Genomic DNA, 27,849 nt, shown 5'->3' with positions numbered 1-27,849 from the left:
TACGAAAATACCTGACACACCCTAAACTCTTCTGAAAATTGAGAATTTTCTGTAGATCGAAAGTGAGCAAGAGGATAATGGATATTGATCGGGAATGGAGATTTCTGGAGATACTTTCCTTGAGCCAGAAAAAGGAGCACCATGAAAACCGGGCAAATAGCTTGGCCTTCATCCCAACCCAAAGAGGAGCTGTAGAGGGCTTATTCTAATCTAGTTGCTCTGTGATACTTAAAGGGGTTATCCCATGATTGATGTAAAAAATTAAAATCAGACATCATATAGCACATGACAGAACCAGCCCTGTACCTCACATGGATCCAGAGATCTCCACATTCATTGCATCGGTTGTTCTGCTAGATTCTCCTCAGGCTTACAGCTCGGAGTGTGTCCTTTCTGCTGTAGCTCTCTCCCTATCACAGCATGTTATTTTAGCTGTAGCTCTTTCCCTGTAACTGTCACCGCATCTAACAGTAGATATGGCAGGTGAAGATTTAAACTGAGCACGTGCGACCACCTCAATGAGGTGGACAGAGAAACAAGGAAAAAAAACAAACAGCAGGTGGCGCTATACAGATATTTTATTGAACACCTCACTGGCTATGCTTAATTTTTAATGACATGCAATTACAAAATTATTCAGATCCAGGCGCTGGTTTGAAAAATTTAGAAAATTATTCACGGCACAAGCCCTTTAAACGAGCCGAGAGAAATGAATCTACGGTGTGTAAGGCGTGGTCCACTAATGCCCACCGCAGAGAGAGGTTGTCAAATGCATCTTCTATGTTGATGGCCAGGAGGAGGATGATTGAAGTTGATTTTATTTTTATACTGAGGATCTTACAAACGTTATCAGGGGCTTCTCTATTGAGTGTAGAACCCATTGGATCCTAATTAATAAGATCAGAATCTCAGGACGGAAGCCATTAAGTCTACAGACCGAGATGGAAGTGGAATGTTTTCCATTCAGATTAAGGTGAAATTGGCCTACAGTTGGAAGGGGATAAAAAATATTCTTGTTGGGTTTAGGGATGACCGGGAAGGGAGAGCGTACTCAACGCTTCGTCAGCATCTTTTCTCTGATAATCCATTGGTTAGAAAGTCACCGGGGGGGATTAATGACACAACTCCATCTTGCGGCACATGAGCGAGCTGTACCCACCAATGGCAGCACAATTTTACAGCGAAATTTTGCAGCTATTATTTGCCATAGATGTGTGTGGCTTGGCTGCATGTAGACAGCCGCACTGTGGGGTTGTGCCCGCTCAGATCCCTGCACGTTATGTGAGTATACCCGTTACATGGTAAAGTAAATAAAACTTGCGGTCCTAGTTCAGGACACATGCATGCTTGGCTGAGCCAAGTGTGCATGTACAGGGAGGAGTCGGAATAGACACTGTAGTCGTCGGCAGTACAAGTGTTATGTCTAATGTGTATGGCTGGCCTTAGGGGAACTTCACACTTTCTCTACTATATATTGATCCAGTCATTGTGATCAGATTGATGGAGGGACAAAAAGGGACTGATGGAGGGACAAGAAGGGACTGATGAAGGATCTGATGGAGGGACATGTAGGGACTGATGTATGGACTGATGGAGGGACCGATGGAGAGATTGATGGCGGGACCGATGAAGGGACATGAAGGAACTGATGGAGGGATGTGGATGGACAGATGGAGAGACAGATGAAGGGACTGATGGAGGGACAAGAAGGGACTGATGTATGGACTGATGAAGGGACATGAATGGACTGATGGAGGGACCGATGGAGAGACTGTTGGAGGGACTAATGAAGGGACATAAAGGAACTGATGGAGGGATGTGGATGGGCAGATGAAGGGACATGAAGGAACTGATGGATAGATGTGGATCGGAAGAGTAAGGGACTCATGGAGAGACTGATGGAGGGACATGAAGGAACTGATGGAGGGATGTGGATGGGCAGATGGGGGGACTGATGGAGGGACAAGAAGGGACTGATGGAGGGACAAGAAGGGACTGATGTATGGACTGATGGAGGGACTGATGAAGGGACATGAATGGACTGAAGGAGGGACCGATGGAGAGACTGTTGGAGGGACTAATGAAGGGACATGAAGGAACTGATGGAGGGATGTGGATGGGCAGATGAAGGGACTGATGAAAAGACATGAAGGAACTGGTTGAGGGATGTGGATGGGCAGATGAAGGGACATGAAGGAACTGATGGATAGATGTGGATCGGAAGAGTAAGGGACTCGAAGAGACTGATCGAGGGACATGAAGGAACTGATGGAGGGATGTGGATAGGCAGATGGAGGGACATGAAGGGATAGATGAGGGACTGGATGGAAGACTCACGTGCTTTGTTTTTTTTTATCTGTCTTTCAGGAACTGTGTTCCAACCCACAATTCATCACCGGAGGGGCCACAAGAACTGATATTTGCCAAGGAGCGCTGGGTAAGATACAGAATATTCCATTACTTATATTCAGACTTAAGAAGAGATTTCACAGGTTTCATCCCAAAACAGCGCCCCCTCCGGTCCACAGGCTGTATTCAGTACTGTACTTGCAGGTCTGCCCCAGTGCAGTGTATCTGATACTCCACGTACAGGGTTTTGCCCAGCAAATAGCGGTGAAGAAACCCACGACTGTAGGACCAGACTACACAGGGTTTGGTTCTAGTCTGTAACCATGGAAACACATTGGTCTGCATCATCACTGTAGGCACAAAATACATATAGCACAGAAACATTTTTCATAGAAGTCCTTCTGTATTTTTATGTTTTTTTCCCATTCATTGCTGATTTTGCATCCAAAATAAAGTAGCAATTTTATGTTCTAAACTCCCCATTTTTCTGCATCCCCTCCCCCCCAAAAATTTTACGTTTGCACAAAAATCACTGCTCTGCAGTAGCAACCTGTTACTGTATGACTGACCCAACACAGACCGGCAATAATCTTGTCCCGGCAGTGTATACTGGTGTATTTCTTGTCTCGGCATTGTATACTGGTGTATTTCTTGTCCCGGCATTGTATACTGATGTGTATACTGGTGTATTTCTTGTCCCGGCTGTGTATACCGGTGTATAGCTTGTCCCGGCTGTGTATACTGATGTATATCTGGTCCCGGCGGTGTATACTGGTGTATAGCTTGTCCCGGCGGTGTATACTGGTGTATAGCTTGTCCCGGCGGTGTATACTGGTGTATAGCTTGTCCCGGCAGTGTATACTGGTGTATAGCTTGTCCCGGCGGTGTATACTGGTGTATAGCTTGTCCCGGCGGTGTATACTGGTGTATAGCTTGTCCCGGCGGTGTATACTGGTGTATAGCTTGTCCCGGCGGTGTATACTGGTGTATAGCTTGTCCCGGCGGTGTATACTGGTGTATAGCTTGTCCCGGCGGTGTATACAGGTGTATAGCTTGTCCCGGCGGTGTATACTGGTGTATAGCTTGTCCCGGCGGTGTATACCGGTGTATAGCTTGTCCCGGCGGTGTATACCGGTGTATAGCTTGTCCCGGCGGTGTATACCGGTGTATAGCTTGTCCCGGCGGTGTATACCGGTGTATAGCTTGTCCCGGCGTGTATACAGGTGTATAGCTTGTCCCGGCGGTGTATACTGGTGTATAGCTTGTCCCGGCGGTGTATACTGGTGTATAGCTGTCCCGGCGGTGTATACTGGTGTATAGCTTGTCCCGGCGGTGTATACAGGTGTATAGCTTGTCCCGGCGGTGTATACTGGTGTATAGCTTGTCCCGGCGGTGTATACTGGTGTATAGCTTGTCCCGGCGGTGTATACTGGTGTATAGCTTGTCCCGGCGGTGTATACAGGTGTATAGCTTGTCCCGGCGGTGTATACTGGTGTATAGCTTGTCCCGGCGGTGTATACCGGTGTATAGCTTGTCCCGGCGGTGTATACCGGTGTATAGCTTGTCCCGGCGGTGTATACCGGTGTATAGCTTGTCCCGGCGGTGTATACCGGTGTATAGCTTGTCCCGGCGGTGTATACCGGTGTATAGCTTGTCCCGGCAGTGTATACCGAGGTATATCTTGTCCCGGCAGTGTATACTGGTGTATATCTTGTCCCGGCAGTGTATACCGGTGTATATCTTGTCCCGGCTGTGTATACCGGTGTATAGCTTGTCCCGGCAGTGTATACCGAGGTATATCTTGTCCCGGCAGTGTATACCAGTGTATATCTTGTCCCGGCAGTGTATACCGAGGTATATCTTGTCCCGGCAGTGTATACTGGTGTATATCTTGTTCCGGCAGTGTATACCGGTGTATAGCTTGTCCCGGCAGTGTATACCGGTGTATATCTTGTCCCGGCAGTGTATACCGGTGTATATCCTGTCCCGGCAGTGTATACCGGTGTATATCCTGTCCCGGCAGTGTATACCGGTGTATATCTTGTCCCGGCAGTGTATACCGGTGTATATCTTGTCCCGGCAGTGTATACCGGTGTATATCTTGTCCCGGCAGTGTATACCGGTGTATATCCTGTCCCGGCAGTGTATACCGGTGTATAGCTTGTCCCGGCAGTGTATACCGGTGTATATCTTGTCCCGGCAGTGTATACCGGTGTATATCCTGTCCCGGCAGTGTATACCGGTGTATATCTTGTCCCGGCAGTGTATACTGGTGTATATCCTGTCCCGGCAGTGTATACCGGTGTATATCTTGTCCCGGCAGTGTATACCGGTGTATATCCTGTCCCGGCAGTGTATACCGGTGTATAGCTTGTCCCGGCAGTGTATACCGGTGTATAGCTTGTCCCGGCAGTGTATACCGGTGTATATCCTGTCCCGGCAGTGTATACCGGTGTATAGCTTGTCCCGGCAGTGTATACCGGTGTATATCTTGTCCCGGCAGTGTATACCGGTGTATATCCTGTCCCGGCAGTGTATACCGGTGTATATCTTGTCCCGGCAGTGTATACCGGTGTATATCTTGTTCCGGCAGTGTATACCGGTGTATATCTTGTCCCGGCAGTGTATACCGGTGTATATCTTGTCCCGGCAGTGTATACCGGTGTATATCTTGTCCCGGCAGTGTATACCGGTGTATAGCTTGTCCCGCAGTGTATACCGTGTAGCTTGTCCCGGCAGTGTATACCGGTGTATAGCTTGTCCCGGCAGTGTATACCGGTGTATAGCTTGTCCCGGCAGTGTATACCGGTGTATAGCTTGTCCCGGCAGTGTATACCGGTGTATAGCTTGTCCCGGCAGTGTATACCGGTGTATATCTTGTTCCGGCAGTGTGTACCGGTGTATATCTTGTCCCGGCAGTGTGTACCGGTGTATATCTTGTCCCGGCAGTGTGTACCGGTGTATATCTTGTCCCGGCAGTGTGTACCGGTGTATATCTTGTCCCGGCAGTGTATACCGGTGTATATCTTGTCCCGGCAGTGTGTACCGGTGTATATCTTGTCCCGGCAGTGTATACCGAGGTATATCTTGTCCCGGCAGTGTATACCGGTGTATATCTTGTCCCGGCTGTGTATACCGGTGTATAGCTTGTCCCGGCAGTGTATACCGAGGTATATCTTGTCCCGGCAGTGTATACCGGTGTATATCTTGTCCCGGCAGTGTATACCGAGGTATATCTTGTCCCGGCAGTGTATACTGGTGTATAGCTTGTTCCGGCAGTGTATACTGGTGTATAGCTTGTCCCGGCAGTGTATACCGGTGTATATCCTGTCCCGGCAGTGTATACCGGTGTATATCTTGTCCCGGCAGTGTATACCGGTGTATATCCTGTCCCGGCAGTGTATACCGGTGTATAGCTTGTCCCGGCAGTGTATACCGGTGTATATCTTGTCCCGGCAGTGTATACCGGTGTATATCCTGTCCCGGCAGTGTATACCGGTGTATAGCTTGTCCCGGCAGTGTATACCGGTGTATATCTTGTCCCGGCAGTGTATACCGGTGTATATCCTGTCCCGGCAGTGTATACCGGTGTATATCTTGTCCCGGCAGTGTATACCGGTGTATATCCTGTCCCGGCAGTGTATACCGGTGTATAGCTTGTCCCGGCAGTGTATACCGGTGTATATCTTGTCCCGGCAGTGTATACCGGTGTATATCCTGTCCCGGCAGTGTATACCGGTGTATAGCTTGTCCCGGCAGTGTATACCGGTGTATAGCTTGTCCCGGCAGTGTATACCGGTGTATATCCTGTCCCGGCAGTGTATACCGGTGTATATCTTGTCCCGGCAGTGTATACTGGTGTATATCCTGTCCCGGCAGTGTATACCGGTGTATATCCTGTCCCGGCAGTGTATACCGGTGTATATCCTGTCCCGGCAGTGTATACCGGTGTATAGCTTGTCCCGGCAGTGTATACCGGTGTATAGCTTGTCCCGGCAGTGTATACCGGTGTATATCCTGTCCCGGCAGTGTATACCGGTGTATATCCTGTCCCGGCAGTGTATACCGGTGTATATCTTGTCCCGGCAGTGTATACCGGTGTATATCTTGTCCCGGCAGTGTATACCGGTGTATATCTTGTTCCGGCAGTGTATACCGGTGTATATCCTGTCCCGGCAGTGTATACCGGTGTATATCCTGTCCCGGCAGTGTATACCGGTGTATATCTTGTCCCGGCAGTGTATACCGGTGTATATCCTGTCCCGGCAGTGTATACCGTGTATAGCTTGTCCCGGCAGTGTATACCGGTGTATAGCTTGTCCCGGCAGTGTATACCGGTGTATAGCTTGTCCCGGCAGTGTATACCGGTGTATAGCTTGTCCCGGCAGTGTATACCGGTGTATATCCTGTCCCGGCAGTGTATACCGGGTATATCTTGTCCCGGCAGTGTATACCGGTGTATATCTTGTTCCGGCAGTGTATACCGGTGTATAGCTTGTCCCGGCAGTGTATACCGGTGTATAGCTTGTCCCGGCAGTGTATACCGGTGTATAGCTTGTCCCGGCAGTGTATACCGGTGTATAGCTTGTCCCGGCAGTGTATACCGGTGTATAGCTTGTCCCGGCCAGTGTATACCGGTGTATAGCTTGTCCCGGCAGTGTATACCGGTGTATAGCTTGTCCCGGCAGTGTATACCGGTGTATAGCTTGTCCCGGCAGTGTATACCGGTGTATAGCTTGTCCCGGCAGTGTATACCGGTGTATAGCTTGTCCCGGCAGTGTATACCGGTGTATAGCTTGTTCCCGGCAGTGTATACCGGTGTATAGCTTGTCCCGGCAGTGTATACCGGTGTATAGCTTGTCCCGGCAGTGTATACCGGTGTATAGCTTGTCCCGGCAGTGTATACCGGTGTATAGCTTGTCCCGGCAGTGTATACCGGTGTATAGCTTGTCCCGGCAGTGTATACCGGTGTATAGCTTGTCCCGGCAGTGTATACCGGTGTATAGCTTGTCCCGGCAGTGTATACCGGTGTATAGCTTGTCCCGGCAGTGTATACCGGTGTATAGCTTGTCCCGGCAGTGTATACCGGTGTATAGCTTGTCCCGGGCAGTGTATACCGGTGTATAGCTTGTCCCGGCAGTGTATACCGGTGTATAGCTTGTCCCGGCAGTGTATACCGGTGTATAGCTTGTCCCGGCAGTGTATACCGGTGTATAGCTTGTCCCGGCAGTGTATACCGGTGTATAGCTTGTCCCGGCAGTGTATACTGGATGTCTTGGCTGTTTACGTGCTGTAGTTGCCCTGCTTCTCCCCGTGGAGTTGTGGGAAGCTCATTTGTGGTTTCTGACTAGAGTTTGTCTTTCTCAGTTCATTTTCCCTTAATTCGTCCTTCACGTTGCGAAGTCTGTGTAACCTGTTCATTATTGTGCGGGCAGGACAAGTCCACACACACCCAACATGACTCAGCGGCTGAAAACATCGGCCTCATAGCTGTGGTGGTGCAGACATCACGGTACCCTGAGACAGGACGGGTCCGGCTCTGCTATACCGGGGTATTCCAGGATTCTACTACTGATGGCCTATAATCAGGATGGAGCATCAGTATCTGACCGATGGGAGGCTGGCACCCTGCACCCCCGCAGTCAGCTGTTCCTTGTGTAGTGGATGGACGGGGTTACTGCAGCGCTGCTCCCGTTGAAGTGAATGATAACCAGCTCCATCCACTACACCGTGGGCTTCTGGAGCCGGGGCTTCTCGGGTACTGTTAGGCCTCATGCGCACGGATGCGGACCCATTCACTTCATTCTTCAGGTTGCAACTTTATAATCTACATTTTATGTTAATTACTCACCACGCTAAAGATCTTTGCTTGCTGTCAGTGAATGGAAGCCTTTATTGCTTACATTCAAAGGTTTTAAACTCGTCCTGGTTTTGCGCTGCCGACCCAAGTGCTCAAATACAGCTGTGATACATTGCAACAAGCTCTGCAGCTGTGTTACCAGCCCAGCGGGGAGCGTGTCAGCAGGAAATTCACCGATAAACCAGGCACGGTGCCTTGTAGGTCTAGCTCAGCTGACTATAATGATGTATTCCACTTAGAGATCTGCTGCTTCATTCTGGAGAAAAAGCACTTGTATTTTCTATGCAAATGAGCAGTTAAGTGCACCGAGGGCGGGTCTAAACCACTCTGTGCACCCTTGCCCCTCCTCCTCTCGCTCTCCAGGAAAGATGACTATGCAGGAACCTGGCCCTTTTAATCAAGGATAGGGAGATGCTGGCAGAGGGAGCAAGGGTGCACAGAGTGACTTGGGCACGCCCTCAGGGCACTAGGGGCGTCCCAGGTTTTCTATATTAATCACCAATCCTCAGGATAGTTCATCAATATCTGAGTGGTTTGGGTCCGACTTCCAGCACCCCCGCCAGTTGGCTCGCCAGCCTCCTCGCAGCATACCAAGCACAGCGCCATCCTTCATACAGTGGCTGTGATTGGTATTGCAGCCCAGGCCTCATGCACTTGAATGGGACTGAGCTGCACATAGGCCAGCTAGGAAGAGGCAGCAGCGCACACAGGAGCGTCGTGGCCTCCTCGTACAGCGGGGTGCCGGGAGTCAGACCCCCTCCAATCAGATACCAGGTCATTGATATAGATTAGACATTACAAACTGCTAATTTTGACATAAAGATGACAAGCAGAGATCTTAAAAAAGAAATAACATTCTGCAAACAGTCGACAAGCTGTAGGTTTCCATGGGTTGTCAGAGGATATTCTAGCAGGTTGTCATAATAAAGAGTTACAGTGAGGTTTCCTTTTTACGTTTTTTTCACTATGATTCAGTGTGTGAGTCACCAGTGAGCGATTTCAGCAGGATGAGGGAGGAATGCGTCACCCTCGTGTTTTTCATTAAGTGTTAATTATTATCTGGTGGGTGTGAACGCCCCCTGCACTGGCGGCAGAATGTTAAAGATTTAAAGGGCATCTGTCAGCAGTTTTGTACCTAGGACACCAACCGACCTGTTACATGTGCGCTTGGCAGCTGAAGGCACCTGTGTTGGTCCCATGTTCATATGTGCCCGCATTGCGGAGAAAATGTATGTTTTAATATATGCAAATGAGCCTCCAGGAGCAATGGGGGCGCTACCGTTACACCTAGAGGCTCAGCTCTCTCTGCAAACCCTCTGCCACTGATTGACATCCGCAAAAAAAAAAAAACAATGATGTCCGTATGGCATCTGCGTTGTAATAATGCCTATCCTTGTCCGCAAAATCGACAAGAATAGGACATGCTCTATTTTTTTTTGCAGGGCTACGGAACGGACGTACAGATGCGGATAGTACACGGTGTGCTGTCAGCATTTTCTGCGGATCCATTGAAATTAATGGGTCCACATCCTATCCGCAAAAAAAAAAAACAGAACGGACACGGAAACAAAATACGTTCGTGTGCATATAGCCTTAAAGGCCTCTTGCCTCCTTTTACGTTCCGTTTTTTGCATTCCGTATACGAAACCATTCATTTCAATAGATCCGCCAAAAAAATGAATGTACTCCGTATGCCTTCCGTTTCTGTATTTCCGTTCCGTTCAAAGATAGAACATGTCCTATTATTGCCCGCAAATCACGTCCCGTGGCTCCATTTCAAGTCAATGGTTCCGCAAATTTTTTTTTAATGCTTAAGCCTTACAGAATGCATCCTATGTCTTCCGTATCCGTTCCGTTTTTACGGAACCATCTATTGAAAATGTTATGCCCAGCCCAATTTTTTTCATGTACTACTGTTTAAACATTATTGTATGCTTCCGTTTCCATTTGCTATCCGCAATAAACGTATCACAAACGGAAACCAAACAGAAAAACGGAACGGCAAAACGGAATGGAAACGGAAACACTACTGAAGCAGAAATAGGATCCATTTAAACGGACCGCAAAACCATACGGTCGTGGGCAGGAGGCCTTATTGAAATGAATAGGTCTGTATTCAATCCGCAAAAAATGCGGGGAAAAAAATATATGGTCATGTCCATGTTCTAAGAGGCAGGAGTGGAGCATTGGGGCAATAGGTTCGTCCGCACCTGTGGGCCCATGTGAGCCAGAGAGGGACCATGCAGACCCTTAGTTACAGCACTGCTTGGAAGTCCTGTGTGCAAAGAAATGAAGCAAAAAAGTTTCAGATTTTTGCCCAAGACCAGTTTTGCTAAAAATAATAATAAATAAAAAAATGATATCCTTATCAAGTGTATCCCAGTTATAAGGGGGGGTATGGGGTCGGATCTTTCGGGCTGCCCCTAGCTCAGGCACTGTCGCTGTGTGCCGGGATGGTCCACCTCTCGCCTACGTGGACATTTCCTGCTTTGCCATTTCTTCCTGGGCTGCAGCTGAACGTTACTGGAGTTTTTCCATCTCGTCTGGAATGCGGTTGTGGGATTCAGGATCCGCCGAGAGCACAAACCTCCTTTTCATGAGATCGGTCACATTATGTCCAGAATCACAAGGTTTAGGAAACGGGTGATAATTCTGTATTTCGGTCACACAATTTCTTGCAGATACAGAATTTTATATTCTGGGTTCCAAATGAAAATCTTCCTCCTTCTTATTTTATCAATGGATATGGAATTAGCATAAAACATTCCAAGATGTAGAAACTCTTATTATAATTAGTAGAATTTTTGTAATTTTTTTATTTTATTTTTTGCCCATAAGACCTATTGGTCCTAGAGGAGGCTGTGCTCGTAACCTCTGCAGTGCCGGCCTCCTCTGGGGACGTAGCCTTCTTGTAGGCTTCAAGTCTGAAAATGTTACAGGTCAATTGCAATCACTTCTTAAGAACCTTGGTCAGAAAGTGACATCGATCGACCTGATCTTGATCGTCAGGCTGCCGCCCCTGCTCTAGAGGAAGCTTCCCCCTCCCCTAGCAGTGTGCTCACATTACACATTAGCCTCCAGACTGGGCCCTTTCTCTAGTAGTGCGGTGACATACTTACTGACATAATAGATGTAGCAGAGCTGAATTTGTCTTATAACTGTGTGCTGTTATTGGCGGGCTCTTCCCATACATACCAGTGTTTAAGTTGATAAATTCAGGGCTCTTAATCCCCACCCATTGGAGGCTTGGGTGAGGTTCTCATTCGCCCCACCCATTTTAGGTCTGAGACAGCCCGAATTTGCCAGAACTGTCTTTGCAAATCGGGTACAGCCATGGTAAATTCAGGACAGTTGGCATCCATGTCTTCCTGATGTTGTTCTCTGAGCCAATCAGATGCCGCTGAAGCCCCAAGTGAAAAGCTGCAGCTGCATCCCCCTCCTCCCTGTTTATTGATTCGCACGACATAGATTGCTTCATGATTGTGGACATTTAGGCCTCATGCACTCATCCGAGTCTGATCCGCATTCTTTTGCAGATTGCACATGAACCAATTATTTCTATAGGTATGCAAAAAAAACACAACAGCACACGGATGTGAACTGTGAGTTGTCCGAATCTGTATGTTCGTTACGCAAATTATAGAGCAAGTCCTATTCATGTCCGTATTGCTGAGGAATGTGTACGTATTTTGCGGATCTGTAGTTTGTGGACCGCGTTAAGGACATAGTCGTGTGCATGAGGCCTTACAGAGAGCCTGCCGGCATGCAAATAAGTGCTCTAGGGCAGTGTTTCCCAACCAGTGTGCCTCCAGCTGTTGCAAAACTACAACTCCCAGCATGCCCGCACAGCCAAAGGCTGTCCAGGCATGCTGGGAGTTGTAGTTTTGCAACAGCTGGAGGCACACTGGTTGGGAAACACTGCTCTAGGGTGAGGAAGATGTATTGAGCTAAATAAGATATATTATAAAGTTTCATGTAGTCGCAGTATACATTCTAATATCACATGGAGTTGTGTCAAATGACAAACTCAGCTTTGCTACAATCTGTGACCTTAGTGCTGATACGGCTTTATTGCATCTGTAATGTAATATCAGTTCCTTCTGCCTGAAATAACCCCTCCTCCTCCTCTCCTCCAGGTGACTGCTGGCTGCTGGCCGCCATCGCTTCCCTCACTCTCAACGAGCAGGTCCTCTCTCGTGTCGTCCCTTCAGACCAGAGCTTCCAGGAGAACTACGCAGGAATTTTCAGTTTCCGGGTATTTTAAGGAATTTTCCATTTCCAGGGAACAAAGTCTTTACATTGAGTAATCGAATTGTATTTAGGCTCCACACCTGTTCAAAATCTCTGCTTGCTGTCAGCCAATGAAATCAATGACTGTTTGCATCCAGAGGCTGACCAGTTGAGGATTGTGTCTTGCTAAGTGTATCAGGACTGTTTCATTTACACATGATGTGGACAGGTTTTCAGTGAATGTTTCTGTTCACTGACTACAAGCAGAGATCTTTACAAATTACTAAAGGGGTTGTCTCACTTCCGCAAGTGGCATTTATCATGTAGAGAAAGTTAATACGAGGCACTTACTAATGTATTGTGATTCTCCATATTGACTCTTTTCCATCACATTATACACTGCTTGTTTCCAGGGGTTATGACCACCCTGTAATCCATCAGTGGTGGTCGTGCTTTCAAACTATAGGAAAAATCATCAGCCTCTCTGGTGGCCGGGACTGTGGGAGCGTACATAGGCTAGTGCTTGTTCCTATATTGTGCAAGCACGACCACTGCTGCTGGATTGCAGGGTGGTCGTAACCATGGAAACGAGCAGTGTATAATGTGATGGAAAAAGGAATCCAGCCAGCAAAGGGGGCAATATGGGTAATCCCAATACATTAGGAAGTGCCTTGTATTAACTTTCTCTACATGATAAATGCCATTTGCTGAAGTGACACAGCTGCTTTAATTGATTACATTTTAGTTACACAAAATCAGAAAACCTTTGTAATTTTTTTATGATTTTTTATTATTTTAATTGACTCTTCCCCTTGTTTTCTAGTTCTGGCAGTTTGGAGAATGGGTGGAAGTGGTGGTAGATGATCGGCTGCCGACCAAAAACGGTGAACTTGTCTTCGTTCATTCTGCCGAAGGGACTGAATTTTGGAGCGCGCTGCTGGAGAAGGCCTATGCCAAGTAAGAGCATAGACACTAATGGCAATGTCCACCCCAGAGAAGCCCGTCCATCCAACAGGTGGTCCCCATAGACGTGAATATAGAAAGCTGCAGTCACCTTGGCCGAAAGCCACCTCACCGTGCATGGCAGGGGTCCCAAATAGGTGGGGTCTAAAGTGGGGTCGCATCGGGTATCGAATTATCGATACCCAATAGATACTTTTGTACTGGAATCGATTCGATACCGGGATTTGTCTTTTACCGATACTAGGCTGCGCTACTGCGGAGCCTAGTATCAGAGAACATGGCGCGCGCTGCTCTCAGCGTGCACCATGTTCTCTCAGCAGCACTGGGGAGAAGGAAGCAGTCTCTCCCTCGCCCCTATGCCGCTACCACCAATAAGAAGAGAGAGGGGCGGAGGAGGAGCTGCGATCCGCGGAAGTTAACCCCTTAGGTGCCTGTCATAGAGGTCGGCTATATGATTCTGCAGCCGGCACCCGCCTCCTGTATTTGAATTAATGGGTGAGTTATCTTCATTGGTGGCGCCCCCTCCCTTAATCCCCCCCAACCCCAGTATTAAAAACATTGGTGGCGCAGTAAAAAATATATAACATGTCCTATTCTTGTCCGTTTTGCGGACAAGAATAGGCATTTCTACAATGGGCCGCCCGTTCCGTTCTGCAAATTGCGGAAGGCACACGGGCAGCTTCTGTTTTTTGCAGATCCGCAGTTTGCGGACCGCAAAAAAACGGCACGGTCGTGTGCATGAGGCCTTAAAGTCATTGGTGACAGTGGCCACAGGGTCCCCTCCTCCTCATTGGTGGTGCAGTGGCAGTTCCAATCGGAGCACCAGCAGCGTAATTGCGGGGCTCCGATTGGTTACCATGGCAGCCAGGACGCTACTGAAGCCCCGGCTGCCATGGTAACCTCCCAGCTGCTATGTGTACTATGCACAGGGCAGCAGGGGGAGTGTGAAGTTCTATTCACCCTAATTGAGCTCTATCAGGGGAAATAGGACGAGGGATTAAAAGCTCCCAGGTTCTAGCCCCTAAGGGGGGGAAATAGTAAATAAAGAGTAAAAAAAAAACAACACATACACCAAAATATTAAGTATAAATCACCCCTTTTCCCTATTTAACATATAAAACATATAAATGATAAATAAACATATTACATAAAAATAAAAAACGTGCGATTCGCAATTTTTTGGTCAGGTGGTGGGGCTAACAGTCTGCAGACAGGGCGGAGGGGGAGGCTCCTGCTGCAGCCAGTTTTCTTACAGCCAGACACTAAACAGTGAGAAGAAGCAGGGGGGACATGGCCGATCTACTGGGACATTTATAACTTTTAAGTGGAATATTAAATAAACTAGCATCAAAGGATGGAGGAGTAAATTCCGGGTACAGTATTTTGGCCTTAAAGCCATAACTGATTTATTATTCTGTCAACCTAGCCATTGAGGACCAGGATCGGAGTTATCAGTCGGCACCCTCTGGTGATGGTGACACCATGACGTAATAGTACGGCTATTTGAAGAACCAACCTGGTTACCGTGATATATTATTGCACCATGGGACTGGAAAGGGTTAAAGGACCTAAGCAATTTTTGGAAACCTTTGATCATTGCAGAGGACGTTGGTGGCAGTTTTTTATTTTTATTTGCAAGTATGTAGAATCCAAACTACAAACCTGCAATATGTCTGTGGTTACATAGAAGTGTGTAGTCACATTCCTCCATCTTCCTCCAGGTTAGCAAGAAGAGGACGGGATGGAGCAATGGTTGACCGCAGGATCAGACTGCACACAGGGTTTTCTTGTAGTCTGTAACCATGGAGACACTTAAAGGGGCTGTCTCACCTTTTTGGAATAAAAGCTGTTGCCTATCTCTCTAACCCCTAATGGCCATAGGTTATAGATGGGGGAAACTGCATCTGACTATATTTTTCCCTAGTAGGGGCAAATTTTAGGCGTGGGATACATTGAGTACACCCAGAGGGGGAACCTACCTCTTTGATGTCCACATACCCTAATGTATTTGTGTGTTGTCCGATGCAGGCTGAATGGATCTTATGAAGCTTTATCTGGTGGTGCCACCACTGAGGGCTTTGAAGACTTCACTGGAGGCCTGGCAGAGTGGTATGACCTGAAGAAGGCTCCAAACGATCTATACAAGATCATACAGAAGGCGCTCAAGACCGGGTCTCTCCTGGGCTGTTCTATAGATGTGAGTGTGGTCTTATCCCTGTCTATGTGAACGTGGTCTTATCATAGTCATATCACTGTCTTATCCTAGTCTTCCGTGTTTCACTTTGCTCATGGAGATAAAGGTGTTAGATACCTTCTTGTGAATGGGAAATGGGAAGCTGCTAAAGATGTTGAGTTCCTTCCTGAAGGTTGTTATTAGTTCCTTGGTTATAAAGTGCTCAGAACCAGATAAGTGGTCTCTGTGGTAGTTAAAAGGTTTGTCCACCAGTAGGTATTGTGTTTATTGTACAGTAAATATTTGCCATTTGCCGTGTACAGCATAGCAATGTGCACGTCCACCTAAGGGCTGGTGGACACACATGCCTAGTCACTTTTCCCACTGCCGTATTAGTCCTTTTTTCTGCCCTCCCACAATAGTATATGCTAAGGCAGCACCCTTCTGGTGGACTCCACTGATGAGTGATATGGTAGAAGACATAACTTTAACAATTCTGACCTTCTGGCTTTTGTATGGGGAAGTCCAGGATCCAAAACTCTTGTAGCTTCTTTTTATAAACTACTGGATGGGATGGTAGTAGTAGTCAAAGAAGTGGTAGATAGGAGATCAGTGTAGCCCACACTGGAATATCTTCCAGCCACCATTTTGGTCAGTTGGAGAACTGTAGCAGTCTCAGCGTGTTCATCATATGGTTATCGATGAATCTTCTCCAGGCACTTCATGGTGACCATGTGTTTGGTCTGTATTCATTCAGATTTTGAACGCAGCGACTTTAGTTAATACTGTCTTCTGTGAAGTAGACATGGAAGACGTCCCAATGAGGTAGAACTCTCAAACACCTCCCATCCTTCCATTGGTCAACATTTTCGAGAACTTTCTGCTGATCGTCAGGCACCGGACTCCCACAGATGAAACCCTGGTGGCCTGTTCGCCTTCCTTCATGATACTCTTGCATCTTTCAGATCACAAGTGCGTCGGAGACAGAAGCAATCACCTTCCAGAAGCTGGTGAAGGGCCATGCCTACTCTGTAACCGCTGCAGAAGAGGTGTGGACTTTTTTTTTGCGTAGTAATATTTCACAACATATTCTGCATGTCTAAATTTTTTCGACCATGTTTAATCAATCAGGTCAACTGCAGAGGCAGCCAGGAAAAACTCATCAGGATACGAAATCCCTGGGGAGAGGTGGAGTGGACCGGAGCATGGAGTGATAAGTGAGCGCTGGAGGGAAATATCATTAGTGGCACGTTATATGGTGGACGGTTTTATAATCATCAGCGCTATTGTTAGGCTGGGATCACACATACCAAAGCCAAAAGAGTATTGCAAAGGAATAGGAAGGACTTCTCCTTCTCCTTCCTGCTGGATCTACTTCTGATTTGGCTCAAAAGAATACACCAAAAACTGTCTATGTGATTTCAGCCTTAAAGGCTATGGACACCTTCGGGGCAATTTTTTTTGATGATTGCATTCTACTCATTTTGGGCTAAAAAAAAAAATTTAAATTGGTATTTATTGGAAATTTCTAGCCGTTTTTGAGCTACAGGTGTGAAAAAGCTGTTTGTTTGCAGAGTTTAACTTTTCGGCCCTGTCAGCTGACGGCTCATGTGAAGCCTTATCTCTGATTTCTTGACCTCATAAACACTCATTTAAGCTATATACTTATCAATTTTGATTAGGGTTTAGATATAATGAGTGTTTATGAGGTCAGGAGATCAGAGATAAGAGCTACACATGAGTCCTCAGCTGACAGGACTAAGAAGTCATACTCTGCAAACAGACTGATTTTGTAACCCCTGTACTCAAAAATGGCTGAACATTTTTTAATAAAGACCAATTGAAAAAATGATTCTTAGCCATAAATGAGTAAAATGCTATCATAAAAAATGCCTAAAAGGTGTCTATAGCCTTTAAAGGGGTTCTCCAGGATTTTAATATTCATGACCTATCCTCAGCTAAGCTGTTGTGGGTGTGTATCTGAAAAGTGCAACAAACAAATTGTTTTGTCCAGGGGTTGTCCATGATTTTAATACTGATGGCCTATCCTCAGGATAGGCCATTAATATGAGATAGGTGGGAGTTGAACACCCTGCACCCCTGCTGATCAGCTCCGGTTCCAGAACTTGGCACAGGTACTACACAGTTCCATCCATTACAGCTTAGCTGAGCTTCCATATTCACATATTCACTCAGTTGATCATTACTTACCTGGCAGATCCCAGGCGGGATCTGTTTACTCAGCCAGTGACAACACGTCAGTGCACCGCTGAGGCCAATGATTGGCTGCAGCGGTTATGCGTTGTTTATGTGACGTCACTGCTGCTTCTGGTAAATAGATCACGGCTAGGAATACCGGAGCTGCGGCCAGGGATCTGCCAGGTATGTAATGAGCGATTCTTTATTGCAGGAAGGATCCCAAGTGTTGTCTGGTCTTCTGAAACTGGACAACCCCTTTAAGCAGACAACACAAAAAGGTGTACACCAGATTACAGGGAATATGGGGGGCTCAGCTAAACTGTTATGGGTGTGTATCAAAAAAGTGCAACAAATAAAATGTTCAATGCAGCTTTGGATGTGACTGGAGTATAAGGTAGACAAGCCATCAATGGGCAGGCAGATCCCTTTAAAGCGTCAAACAAATACTGGGTTGTAACACTACATCAGCCACGATGCAGCGCAGCAGAGCATAGTATTCACAGATGCATAGCCAACCTTTGAGAATTTGCAGAGACCTGATAGGAAGTCAGCAGAATTATGAATGCAGCTCTGGATGAGACAAATACAAAGAAACCGAAGACCACTGCGTGCTTATGTCGTCAGCCCACCCTCAGCCCACAGATTGGGGGCAGATTATGAAGGATGGGACTTTCTTATCTTCCTCCACATCAGCAACGCAGAGGGATCACTAATGTGAATGCTGGTCTTGGGGTTCCTTCATGCTGAGTCGGTCCCACAATAGGTCAAGTCCCCTCTTCTGCAGTTTGGGAGTGGGGGGGCTGATTAGTTGGTGCACATATGTGTATGTCTGGATGCATAATATGAGATCTGATGATTTCACTCCATTGATTCTTCTCCAGTTCTAATGAATGGAATTACGTTGATCCAAGTGAAAGGGACAGACTGATTAAACGCTGCGACGACGGAGAGTTCTGGTAGGTCGGCCTCTGCCCTTTGTGGCCTAATGTATGAGTTTCGAAAAGACATAGCTGCTTTTTTTCCAAATATTCAAAGGAATTGTTTGACAATCCCAAATCTCTGAAATTTGAAGTTAATAGAGGAAGACCCCACCTGTTCAGGCCCCTCTTGCTCTGGAGGACCGGGCATTACACCCAGTGACCATTGCTTTCAATGAGAACAGTGTAATACCTCACTTCTCCTGCTGTGGCGCTGCAGGGCAATCGAACACCCCGAAGAGCCCAGCACTTGGCAATCTCCAACAGGTGCATAGAAAATGAACAGAGTGGCAGGGCACCTTCTCAACTTGCCGCTCCATCGGGAGAGGGGTACGGGAACCTCATTCTCAGGATCGGCAGGGGTCCATGTGGTCAGAATAGTCTAAAAGAGGAGAATCCCTTCAAGTTGTAGTAAAATTCACAGCCAGCAGGTCTGGTTTTACAAAAAAATACAGTTTTATTTTTACAGGGTTATACAGTGAATTACAGGATTAAGGGGAATAATAGAATGGCATACTGACTTCTGCCCCCGGGTCTGGTTACCGGTGAGCCACGCAAGCTATTGTAAAGCCCTGAATAGGGGCAATGGTCACCCGCGGGCGTGTCCTCTTCTGATTTATAACAAAATAAAAGAAAGTGACATGAAACCAGGGGTGAGTCATAGAACCTCGCCCATGAGAGCAGGAAATACCTCTCATACACGGAGCTCCTTCGCTGCAAATCGGAAACCACAATCTCGCTCAGGGTCAGATCAATCAATATTGTAGCAGAGCCGGTTCTACGAGCCACGTCAGAAGATCTCCGGCTCCAGGTGGCCTCAGTGACCAAGTGATGATGTGTGCATTTTGCACTCGGTTATACGATATAACTTTACTCTATGACAGGATGGGCCATTTTTTATTAAAATTTTTATATGCAAGGATAAAAACAATACATTTTTCAAGAATAATGTATTATTGCCAATCACCTAGCGGAGCCTTACAGGGGTTCATCATAGACATTGGTGGCATATCGCTAGGACCTATCACCTATATTCACCTTGCTCCAGTACGGGACCCCCCTGAAGTGAGTGGAGAGCGGCCATGAGTGTGCGGACGCCCTCCATTCATTTTAATGGGACTGCTGAAAATAGCTGAGCGCTGGCTTAGCTATCTCCGGCAATCCCATAGAGGTGAATGGACCAGTGGCTGCGCTTGCGCAGTGCGCTCTTCATTCATCTCTATGGGACTTCTGAAAATAGCCCCAGCACTGCATGGTTATATGCCAGTAAAAAATACAGCTTGTCCCGCCGAGTACTCCTCAAAAAGAGGTGCATTATATAGGACTTCATGCGGTCTGCCACTAGGGGGAGCTGTGACAAGAATTCCCCCTCTCTATCGCATGTGCTGATAGATCCCGGGGGGCAGGAATAGCAATTTATTCTCCCAGGCCCATAAACAATGACCAGTGGAGAGTCCGGGGTATAGATTATCTTTGGCCATCACATGGTTAATCCTTCCTGGGTAGTGGAAGGGTTAAGAGTCACTCGGGTCTCCTCCAGGTGCTGGGTTAAAGCATGGCAGACACACCAGGAGCTATGAGAATTTGGGACAACCACCCCCATCATGGTCTGATCTGGTTTCTCTCCTGCTCAGGATGTCTTATAATGATTTCTTACGACAATACTCGAGACTGGAGATCTGCAATCTCACCCCGGACACCCTGACATCAGATAAGTACAAGAAGTGGAGCCTGGTGAAGATGGACGGCATGTGGCGGCGAGGCTCCACCGCTGGAGGGTGCAGGAACTTCCCAGGTGAGACGGGAGCTCTGTCCTGAGCCGTAGTCCATAGGGTAATCTCTTTATATAGGGATCAGCTGCAATGTTATGGGGTCTCCCCCCATTGAGGGCCACTCGTCACCTTCTGCCTGGATCTGCACTGCTCAGGTCTAAAGCATACGGTGTATAGATAGTGACAGCCTTTCCTCCCGACCCCCATAACAGTGACATCTACTGTGCCCCTATAACAGTGGCATCTACAGTCTTCCCCCCCCCCCATAAGTGACATCTACAGTGTCCCCATAACAATGGCATCTACAGCTCCCCCATAACTGTGACATCCACAGCTCCCCCATAACTGTGACATCCACAGCTCCCCCATAACAGTGAACACCATGGTGTCCCCATAACAGTGACAGCCTCAGTACCCCCATAACAGTGCTGCCCTCAGTACATCTAAAAGACACAGTGCTCCCGTAACAGTGACAACTACAGTGCCTCCATAACAGTGACTACTACAGTGCCTCCATAACAGTGACTACTACAGTGCCTCCATAACAGTGACTACTACAGTGCCTCCATAACAGTGACATCCACAGTGCCTCCATAACAGTGACTACTACAGTGCCTCCATAACAGTGACTACTACAGTGCCTCCATAACAGTGACTACTACAGTGCCTCCATAACAGTGACATCCACAGTGCCTCCATAACAGTGACTACTACAGTGCCTCCATAACAGTGACTACTACAGTGCCTCCATAACAGTGACATCCACAGTGCCTCCATAACAGTGACATCCACAGTGCCTCCATAACAGTGACATCCACAGTGCCTCCATAGCAATGAACGCCATGGTGTCCCCATAACAGTTATAGCCTCAGTACCCCCATAACAGTGCTGTCCTCGGGACATCTATAAGACACAGCGCCTCCACAGTGCCCTCATACACATTCAGTTTGGTCAGTCGTGTACAAGTTTTCTATGAGGAGAGAGGTGAAATCTGCCCCGACACCTCTGATGGCAGATTAACCCCCTAGAGAACAAAAGCATCACCCGATCCTTCTCTCCCCTGATATTGTTTGTCTGGGAGAGTCGGGATACCCCCATATACATCAGGTTGTTGGCTGACCCTGCTGCCTCATGCACACAACCGTATGTATTTTGCAGTCTGCAATAAATGTGTTAACAAAATACAGATGATGTCCATGTTGCATTCGTTTTTTGCGGACCCATTGACTTCAATGGTTCTGTGGTCCGCATTTTGTGGCCAAGAATAGGACGTGTTCTGTCTTTTGCAGAACGGAAATACGGATGCAGAAAGCACATGGATGATGGAAATTATAGAACATGTCCTATTCTTGTCTGTACTGCGGACAAGAATAGTAATTTCTAGTAATGAGAAAATGTGGATTGCACGCGGAAGGTGACCGTATTTTGCAGATGCGTAGTTTACGGACCACAATATAGACTTGGCTATGTGCATGAGGCCTAATGTATATGGGAGCGTGTCCTCAGACACAGCTGCTTTCTGCCCACAGACACCTTCTGGATGAACCCGCAGTACCTGATAAAGCTGGACGAGGCAGACGACGATCCAGACGACGGGGAGGATGGCTGCACCTTCATTGTGGCCCTCATACAGAAGAACCGCAGGAAGGCGAGGAAGATGGGCGAGGACATGCACACCATCGGATTTGCAATCTATGAGGCAGGTCCATTCACAGGGGCGAAAAACATGAGTACATAGACATGTGGAATGCAACAACAAAAAGGTTTGGACAGCAGGATTAATTTCTTATATGGCTTAGAGTGGGTTAAAAAAAAAAAGAAGTGTCACTCACCCTCACCGTACCCCCGCCGCTGCCGTTCCAATGCCTACCCTTCCTGCAGCTCTCCGCTTCCTCGTTGTGTCTTGACCAGCAGGAAAAAATGCCTGGAGACATCTGCTGAGCCAATCACAGGCAGAGGCGGGTCATCACTACAGCCAGTGATTGGATGGGTGGGCATCTCATTCTATTTCCTGTGTGTCAAAATCTAATCAGAAAGTGGAGAGCACGGGGATCGGAGGGGGATCGGTAAAATGAGTATATGGAGTCTTCTTTTTTTATTTTTTTTTAACCCACTCTAAGCCTTATATAGAAAATGTATTCCTGTTGGACACCCCTTTATTGCTTAATTTCCTTCTACCAAAAAGTGATCTCCTTGAACCCTATTTCTCAGGTTGTGTTCACAAGTTCTATTTTTCCAATCATTTTAAGAAAAAAAAAAAATTGTGTGTACATTGAAAATAGAAATTGAGTTATTTTTGTTGGTAAATTTGAAATGTTTAAGCCCCGCCTATGGGCCAGACACTTTTTCTAGAAACACCCACTACCGGGTGGGGCATAAACTCCACCCATTTTGGGACTATGGGTAACTACGGACCTCTGGGGGTCCAAGCAACCTAATTTATATGCCATCAGTGCCTATAGCAGACATTACACTGTATGTATGAAATGCTTCTAACAATAATTTGGTTGTGTTATGCCCACAGGTTCCCCCACAGGTATGTACATTGTGCATCATCTACTTATTGAATAGAAGGTAAGTCGGTACACATTACTGGAATCATACACGTTCCTCCTGTATGGGTGTTCGCTTTATGGCCGCTGCAATGAATCGGAGTTAATGGACAGAAAAGCGCCCAATACAGTCTCCAGGAAGTGATGGCATACAGCCTCTTCCCCAGAGAGCAGGAAGTAATGGAGTACAGCCACTCCCTTAGAGAGCAGGAAGTAATGGAGTACAGCCACTCCCTTAGAGAGCAGGAAGTAATGGAGTACAGCCACTCCCTTAGAGAGCAGGAAGTAATGGAGTACAGCCACTCCCTTAGAGAGCAGGAAGTAATGGAGTACAGCCACTCCCTTAGAGAGCAGGAAGTAATGGAGTACAGCCACTCCCTTAGAGAGCAGGAAGTAATGGAGTACAGCCACTCCCTTAGAGAGCAGGAAGTAATGGAGTACAGCCACTCCGGCAGAGACCAGGAAGTAATGGAGTACAACCTCTCACTCAGAGAGCAGAAAGTAATGGAGTACAGCTCCTCCCTCAGAGAGCTTGAAGTAATGGAGTACAGCCGTTCTCTCAGAGAGCAGGAAGTGATGGAGACCAGCCCCTCCCGCAGAGACCAGTTAGTGATGGAGAGAGTAGAAAGTGATGGAGTACAGCCCCATCCCCCAGAGAGCAGGAAGTGATGGAGTACAGCCACTCCCTTAGAGAGCAGGAAGTGATGGAGTACAGCCACTCCCTTAGAGAGCAGGAAGTGATGGAGTACAGCCACTCCCATAGAGAGCAGGAAGTAATGGAGTACAGCCACTCCCTTAGAGAGCAGGAAGTGATGGAGTACAGCCACTCCCATAGAGAGCAGGAAGTAATGGAGTACAGCCACTCCCTTAGAGAGCAGGAAGTAATGGAGTACAGCCACTCCCTTAGAGAGCAGGAAGTAATGGAGAACAGCCCCATCCCCCAGAGAGCAGGAAGTGATGGAGTACAGCCACTCCCTTAGAGAGCAGGAAGTAGAGTACAGCCACTCCCTTAGAGAGCAGGAAGTGATGGAGTACAGCCACTCCCTTAGAGAGCAGGAAGTGATGGAGTACAGCCACTCCCTTAGAGAGCAGAAAGTGATGGAGTACAGCCACTCCCTTAGAGAGCAGAAAGTAATGGAGTACAGCCACTCTCTGAGAGCAGGAAGTGATGGAGAACAGCCCCATCCCCCAGAGAGCAGGAAGTGATGGCGTACAGCTGCTCCCCAGAGAGCAGAAAATAATGGACTAAGGCCTCTCCCCCAGCAACCAAGAAGTGATTAATTTTAGCCCCTCCCATAGAGAACTGGAAGTGGAGTACAGCACCTCCCCCAGAGAGCAGGAATTGATGGAATTTAGCCCCTCCCCTAGAGCGCAGTAAGTGATGCAGTACAGTCACTTCCCTAGAGAGCAGAAAGTAATAAAGTATAGCCCCTCCCCCAGAGAGCAGGAAGTAATGGAGTACAGCCACTCCCTTAGAGAGCAGGAAGTAATGGAGTACAGCCACTCCCTTAGAGAGCAGGAAGTAATGGAGTACAGCCACTCCCTTAGAGAGCAGGAAGTGATGGAGTACAGCCACTCCCTTAGAGAGCAGGAAGTGATGGAGTACAGCCACTCCCTTAGAGAGCAGGAAGTAATGGAGTACAGCCACTCTCTGAGAGCAGGAAGTGATGGAGAACAGCCCCATCCCCCAGAGAGCAGGAAGTGATGGCGTACAGCTGCTCCCCAGAGAGCAGAAAATAATGGACTAAGGCCTCTCCCCCAGCAACCAAGAAGTGATTAATTTTAGCCCCTCCCATAGAGAACTGGAAGTGGAGTACAGCACCTCCCCCAGAGAGCAGGAATTGATGGAATTTAGCCCCTCCCCTAGAGCGCAGTAAGTGATGCAGTACAGTCACTTCCCTAGAGAGCAGAAAGTAATAAAGTATAGCCCCTCCCCCAGAGAGCAGGAAGTAATGGGTAACAGCCCCTCCACCAGAGAGCAGGAAGTGATGTCATTTAGCCCCTCCCCTAAAGAGCAATAAGTGATGGAGTACAGTCACTTCCCCAGAGAGCAGGAAGTGATGGAGTTTAGGCCCTCCATCTGAGAGCAGGAAGTAATGGTGTACAGCCACTCCCTCAGAGAGCAGGAAGTAATGGAGAACAGCCCCTTCCTCATAGAGCAAGAAGTGATGTAGTACAGCCCCACCCCCAGAGAGCAGGAATTGGAGATTAGCCCCTCCCCCAGAGAGCAGGAAGTGATGGAGTAAAATCCCTCCCCCAGACCAGAGAGCAGGAAGTGATGGAGTACAACCCCTCCCCCAGAGAGCAGGAAGTGATGGAGTACAACCCCTCCCCCTGAGAGCAGGAAGCAGCAGGGGAGCTGCGTACATCAGCCCCTAGCATTACATCAGAGCTGTCATTGAAGAGATTGTCCTACAAGGAATTCATCACATATCCACCAGATAACGTTGCGGGCCCCAACAATCACTAGAATGGGGAGCCCCCTTTTCCTCCTCATGTGGCCATTACCATGTTAACCCTTTGTCAATGTGTTTCCCTTTAGCTGCAAGGTCAGACCAATGTCCACCTGAGCAGAGACTTCTTCCTGAGGAACAAAGCACGAGACCGATCGGACACGTTCATAAACCTACGGGAGGTCCTCAATAGATTCCGCCTTCCACCGGGAGAATATGTCATCGTCCCTTCCACTTTTGAGCCTAACAAATTAGGAGACTTCTGCCTTCGTGTCTTTTCTGAGAAGAATGCAGAGTCTCAGTAAGTGTCTTGTACCAGGGATTTGGTGTCTTAACGCCACATGTTGCTCAGGTCATGCCCCCCCCCCCCCCATAAATATTCACCCAGCTCAGCCACCATGCATGTGTTCTCAATAGGGAGCAGGTAGTAAACTGCTGGATGATTCCTCTGGTGGCAGCTCAAAGGGGTTGTTGACCCATCTCAACATTTATGGCACTTCCACAGAATATGCTATACATTTCCAATAGGTAAAGGTCCCACCATTGGGATCCTCTCCTGTCTCGAGGAGGCTGCACATGCATTGCTCTCTCCATTTACTGGGCCTGAAAATAGCTAATGATTGGTCATGTTGAAGTTCAGCTGGCTGATCCTTAATTCTGCCAACATCAGGCATTGGGGCACCCCTATACAGAGATTACACCCCTGTTTGAGATTGTCGACCACAAATAGCAGCTTTGGCCAACTTTCTTTTAACGTGTATAGGCCTTTTAATACTGCTGTTGGACTGTCTGAATGGGGCCCATGGATGTTCTCTGTTACTGTGAACAGTTAAGTAAGTTGAAGATGAAATGGTCTCCAAAAGGCATAAAGTTAAAGATGACGCATTCTCTTTGTATTTTAAGCAAAAACTATTTTTTTTTAAATCTTTTATCTTTTCAAAAAAACGAAAAAGAAAAAGGGCCCAAAGCAAAACGTCGGGCACCCTGCATGGTTAGTACCTAGTAGCCCCCCCTTTTGCAAGTATCACATCTTGTAAATACTTTTTGTAGCGGCCAAGAGCCTTTCAATTCTTATTTGAAGGAGTTTCATCCATTCTTCCTTGCAGACATCTTCCAGTTCTGTGAGATTCCTGGGCTGTCTTGCATGCACTTCTCTTTAGAGGTCTATCCATAGATTTTCAATAATGTTCAGATCAGGGGACTGTGAGGGCCATGGTAAAACCTTCAGCTTGTGCCCTTTGAGGTCGTCTATTGTGGATTTTGAGGTGTGTTTAGGGTCATTATCCATTTGTAGAAGTCATCCTCTTTTCAACTTCAGCTTTTTTACAGTTGGCGTTACGTTTGATCCCAGAATTTTCTGGAATCTTATTAAATCCCTTCTTCCCTGTACCCGTGACATGTTCCCAATGCAACACAACCTCAAAGCATGATTGATCTACCCCTGCGCTTAATGATTGTAGAGGTGTTCTTTTCATTTAATTCGCCGCTCTTTTTTTTCCAAACATACATTTCCTCGTTGTGGCCAAAGAGTTCTAGTTTAACCTTATCGGTCCACAGGACTTGTCTCCAAAATGCATTAGACTTGTTTAGATGTTCTTTTACAAACTTGTGACGCTGAATTTTGTGGTGAGGATGCAGGAAAGGTTTTCTTCTGATGACCCTTCTGTCACGAACTATGGATCCGACCGCTCCGGATCCCACAGCTGTGACGTAGTGGTCTGTGACGGAGTCTGCGCACACACAGAGACCTCACGTGACCGGGGTATTACCACTCGGCTAACACCCCCCACTACACTTCGGTAACTGCCACCACGTGGGTTCCCGGTCCACGAGCCGACTATCCGGGTCATTCACTATCACACAGATCAGTGGATGAACCGGATATCACTTACTGACCAACCGCAGTCAATCACCCCCAGCTACAATTCCTAAATGCAATGTAACTAACTACCTGGTAACGTCTCTTCAAAGGCAAGGTACGTTGTTCAGCAGCTTAGAATATGGAAGACTTGGCTATTTAGATTTTATAATCTTTAATAAGCGGTAAAAAGCAGTGCATACAAGTCTAATGAAAATGACTATAAATCTACAGAATAATAATAACAATATAAATAATCACGACAGTTCAAATGAAAGGGAAAAAGATGAAAGAATACTTAGTTTCTCTGGGTTTCAGATGGTCGTTCATATGTCCTTTTTGAATCCTTGCAAACCCCTTTTCAGTATGTATCAGGGGAGACCCTCAAAGTTCTTCTGATACAGGGATATGCCGTCAATGTCCAATTAAGTGTCTGGTGATGTTCCATGGGTCTCTCTCCTCT

At 47.3% G+C, this 27,849-nt stretch overlaps 1 protein-coding gene across 1 annotated transcript in view; it reads left to right on the top strand.

Annotated features, from left to right (window-relative positions):
• CAPN2 (calpain 2) overlaps nucleotides 1-27,849 on the top strand; it is a 62,203-nt gene that overhangs the window by 13,730 nt on the left and 20,624 nt on the right. The window contains exons 2-12 of the mRNA XM_044289135.1: nucleotides 2,368-2,437; nucleotides 12,346-12,464; nucleotides 13,263-13,396; nucleotides 15,431-15,599; nucleotides 16,541-16,624; nucleotides 16,707-16,792; nucleotides 18,656-18,730; nucleotides 20,386-20,546; nucleotides 22,053-22,222; nucleotides 23,048-23,059; nucleotides 25,618-25,829. Of these exons, the coding sequence (XP_044145070.1) occupies nucleotides 2,368-2,437; nucleotides 12,346-12,464; nucleotides 13,263-13,396; nucleotides 15,431-15,599; nucleotides 16,541-16,624; nucleotides 16,707-16,792; nucleotides 18,656-18,730; nucleotides 20,386-20,546; nucleotides 22,053-22,222; nucleotides 23,048-23,059; nucleotides 25,618-25,829 (1,292 nt within the window). The remainder of the gene's footprint in view (nucleotides 1-2,367; nucleotides 2,438-12,345; nucleotides 12,465-13,262; nucleotides 13,397-15,430; nucleotides 15,600-16,540; nucleotides 16,625-16,706; nucleotides 16,793-18,655; nucleotides 18,731-20,385; nucleotides 20,547-22,052; nucleotides 22,223-23,047; nucleotides 23,060-25,617; nucleotides 25,830-27,849) is intronic.

Source organism: Bufo gargarizans, chromosome 4 (genome assembly GCF_014858855.1).
Source record: "Bufo gargarizans isolate SCDJY-AF-19 chromosome 4, ASM1485885v1, whole genome shotgun sequence".
In the NCBI taxonomy this organism is placed as follows: Eukaryota; Metazoa; Chordata; class Amphibia; order Anura; family Bufonidae; genus Bufo; species Bufo gargarizans.
Note: the sequence above shows the minus strand (reverse complement) of the source record. Positions and strands in the feature narration are given on the sequence as shown.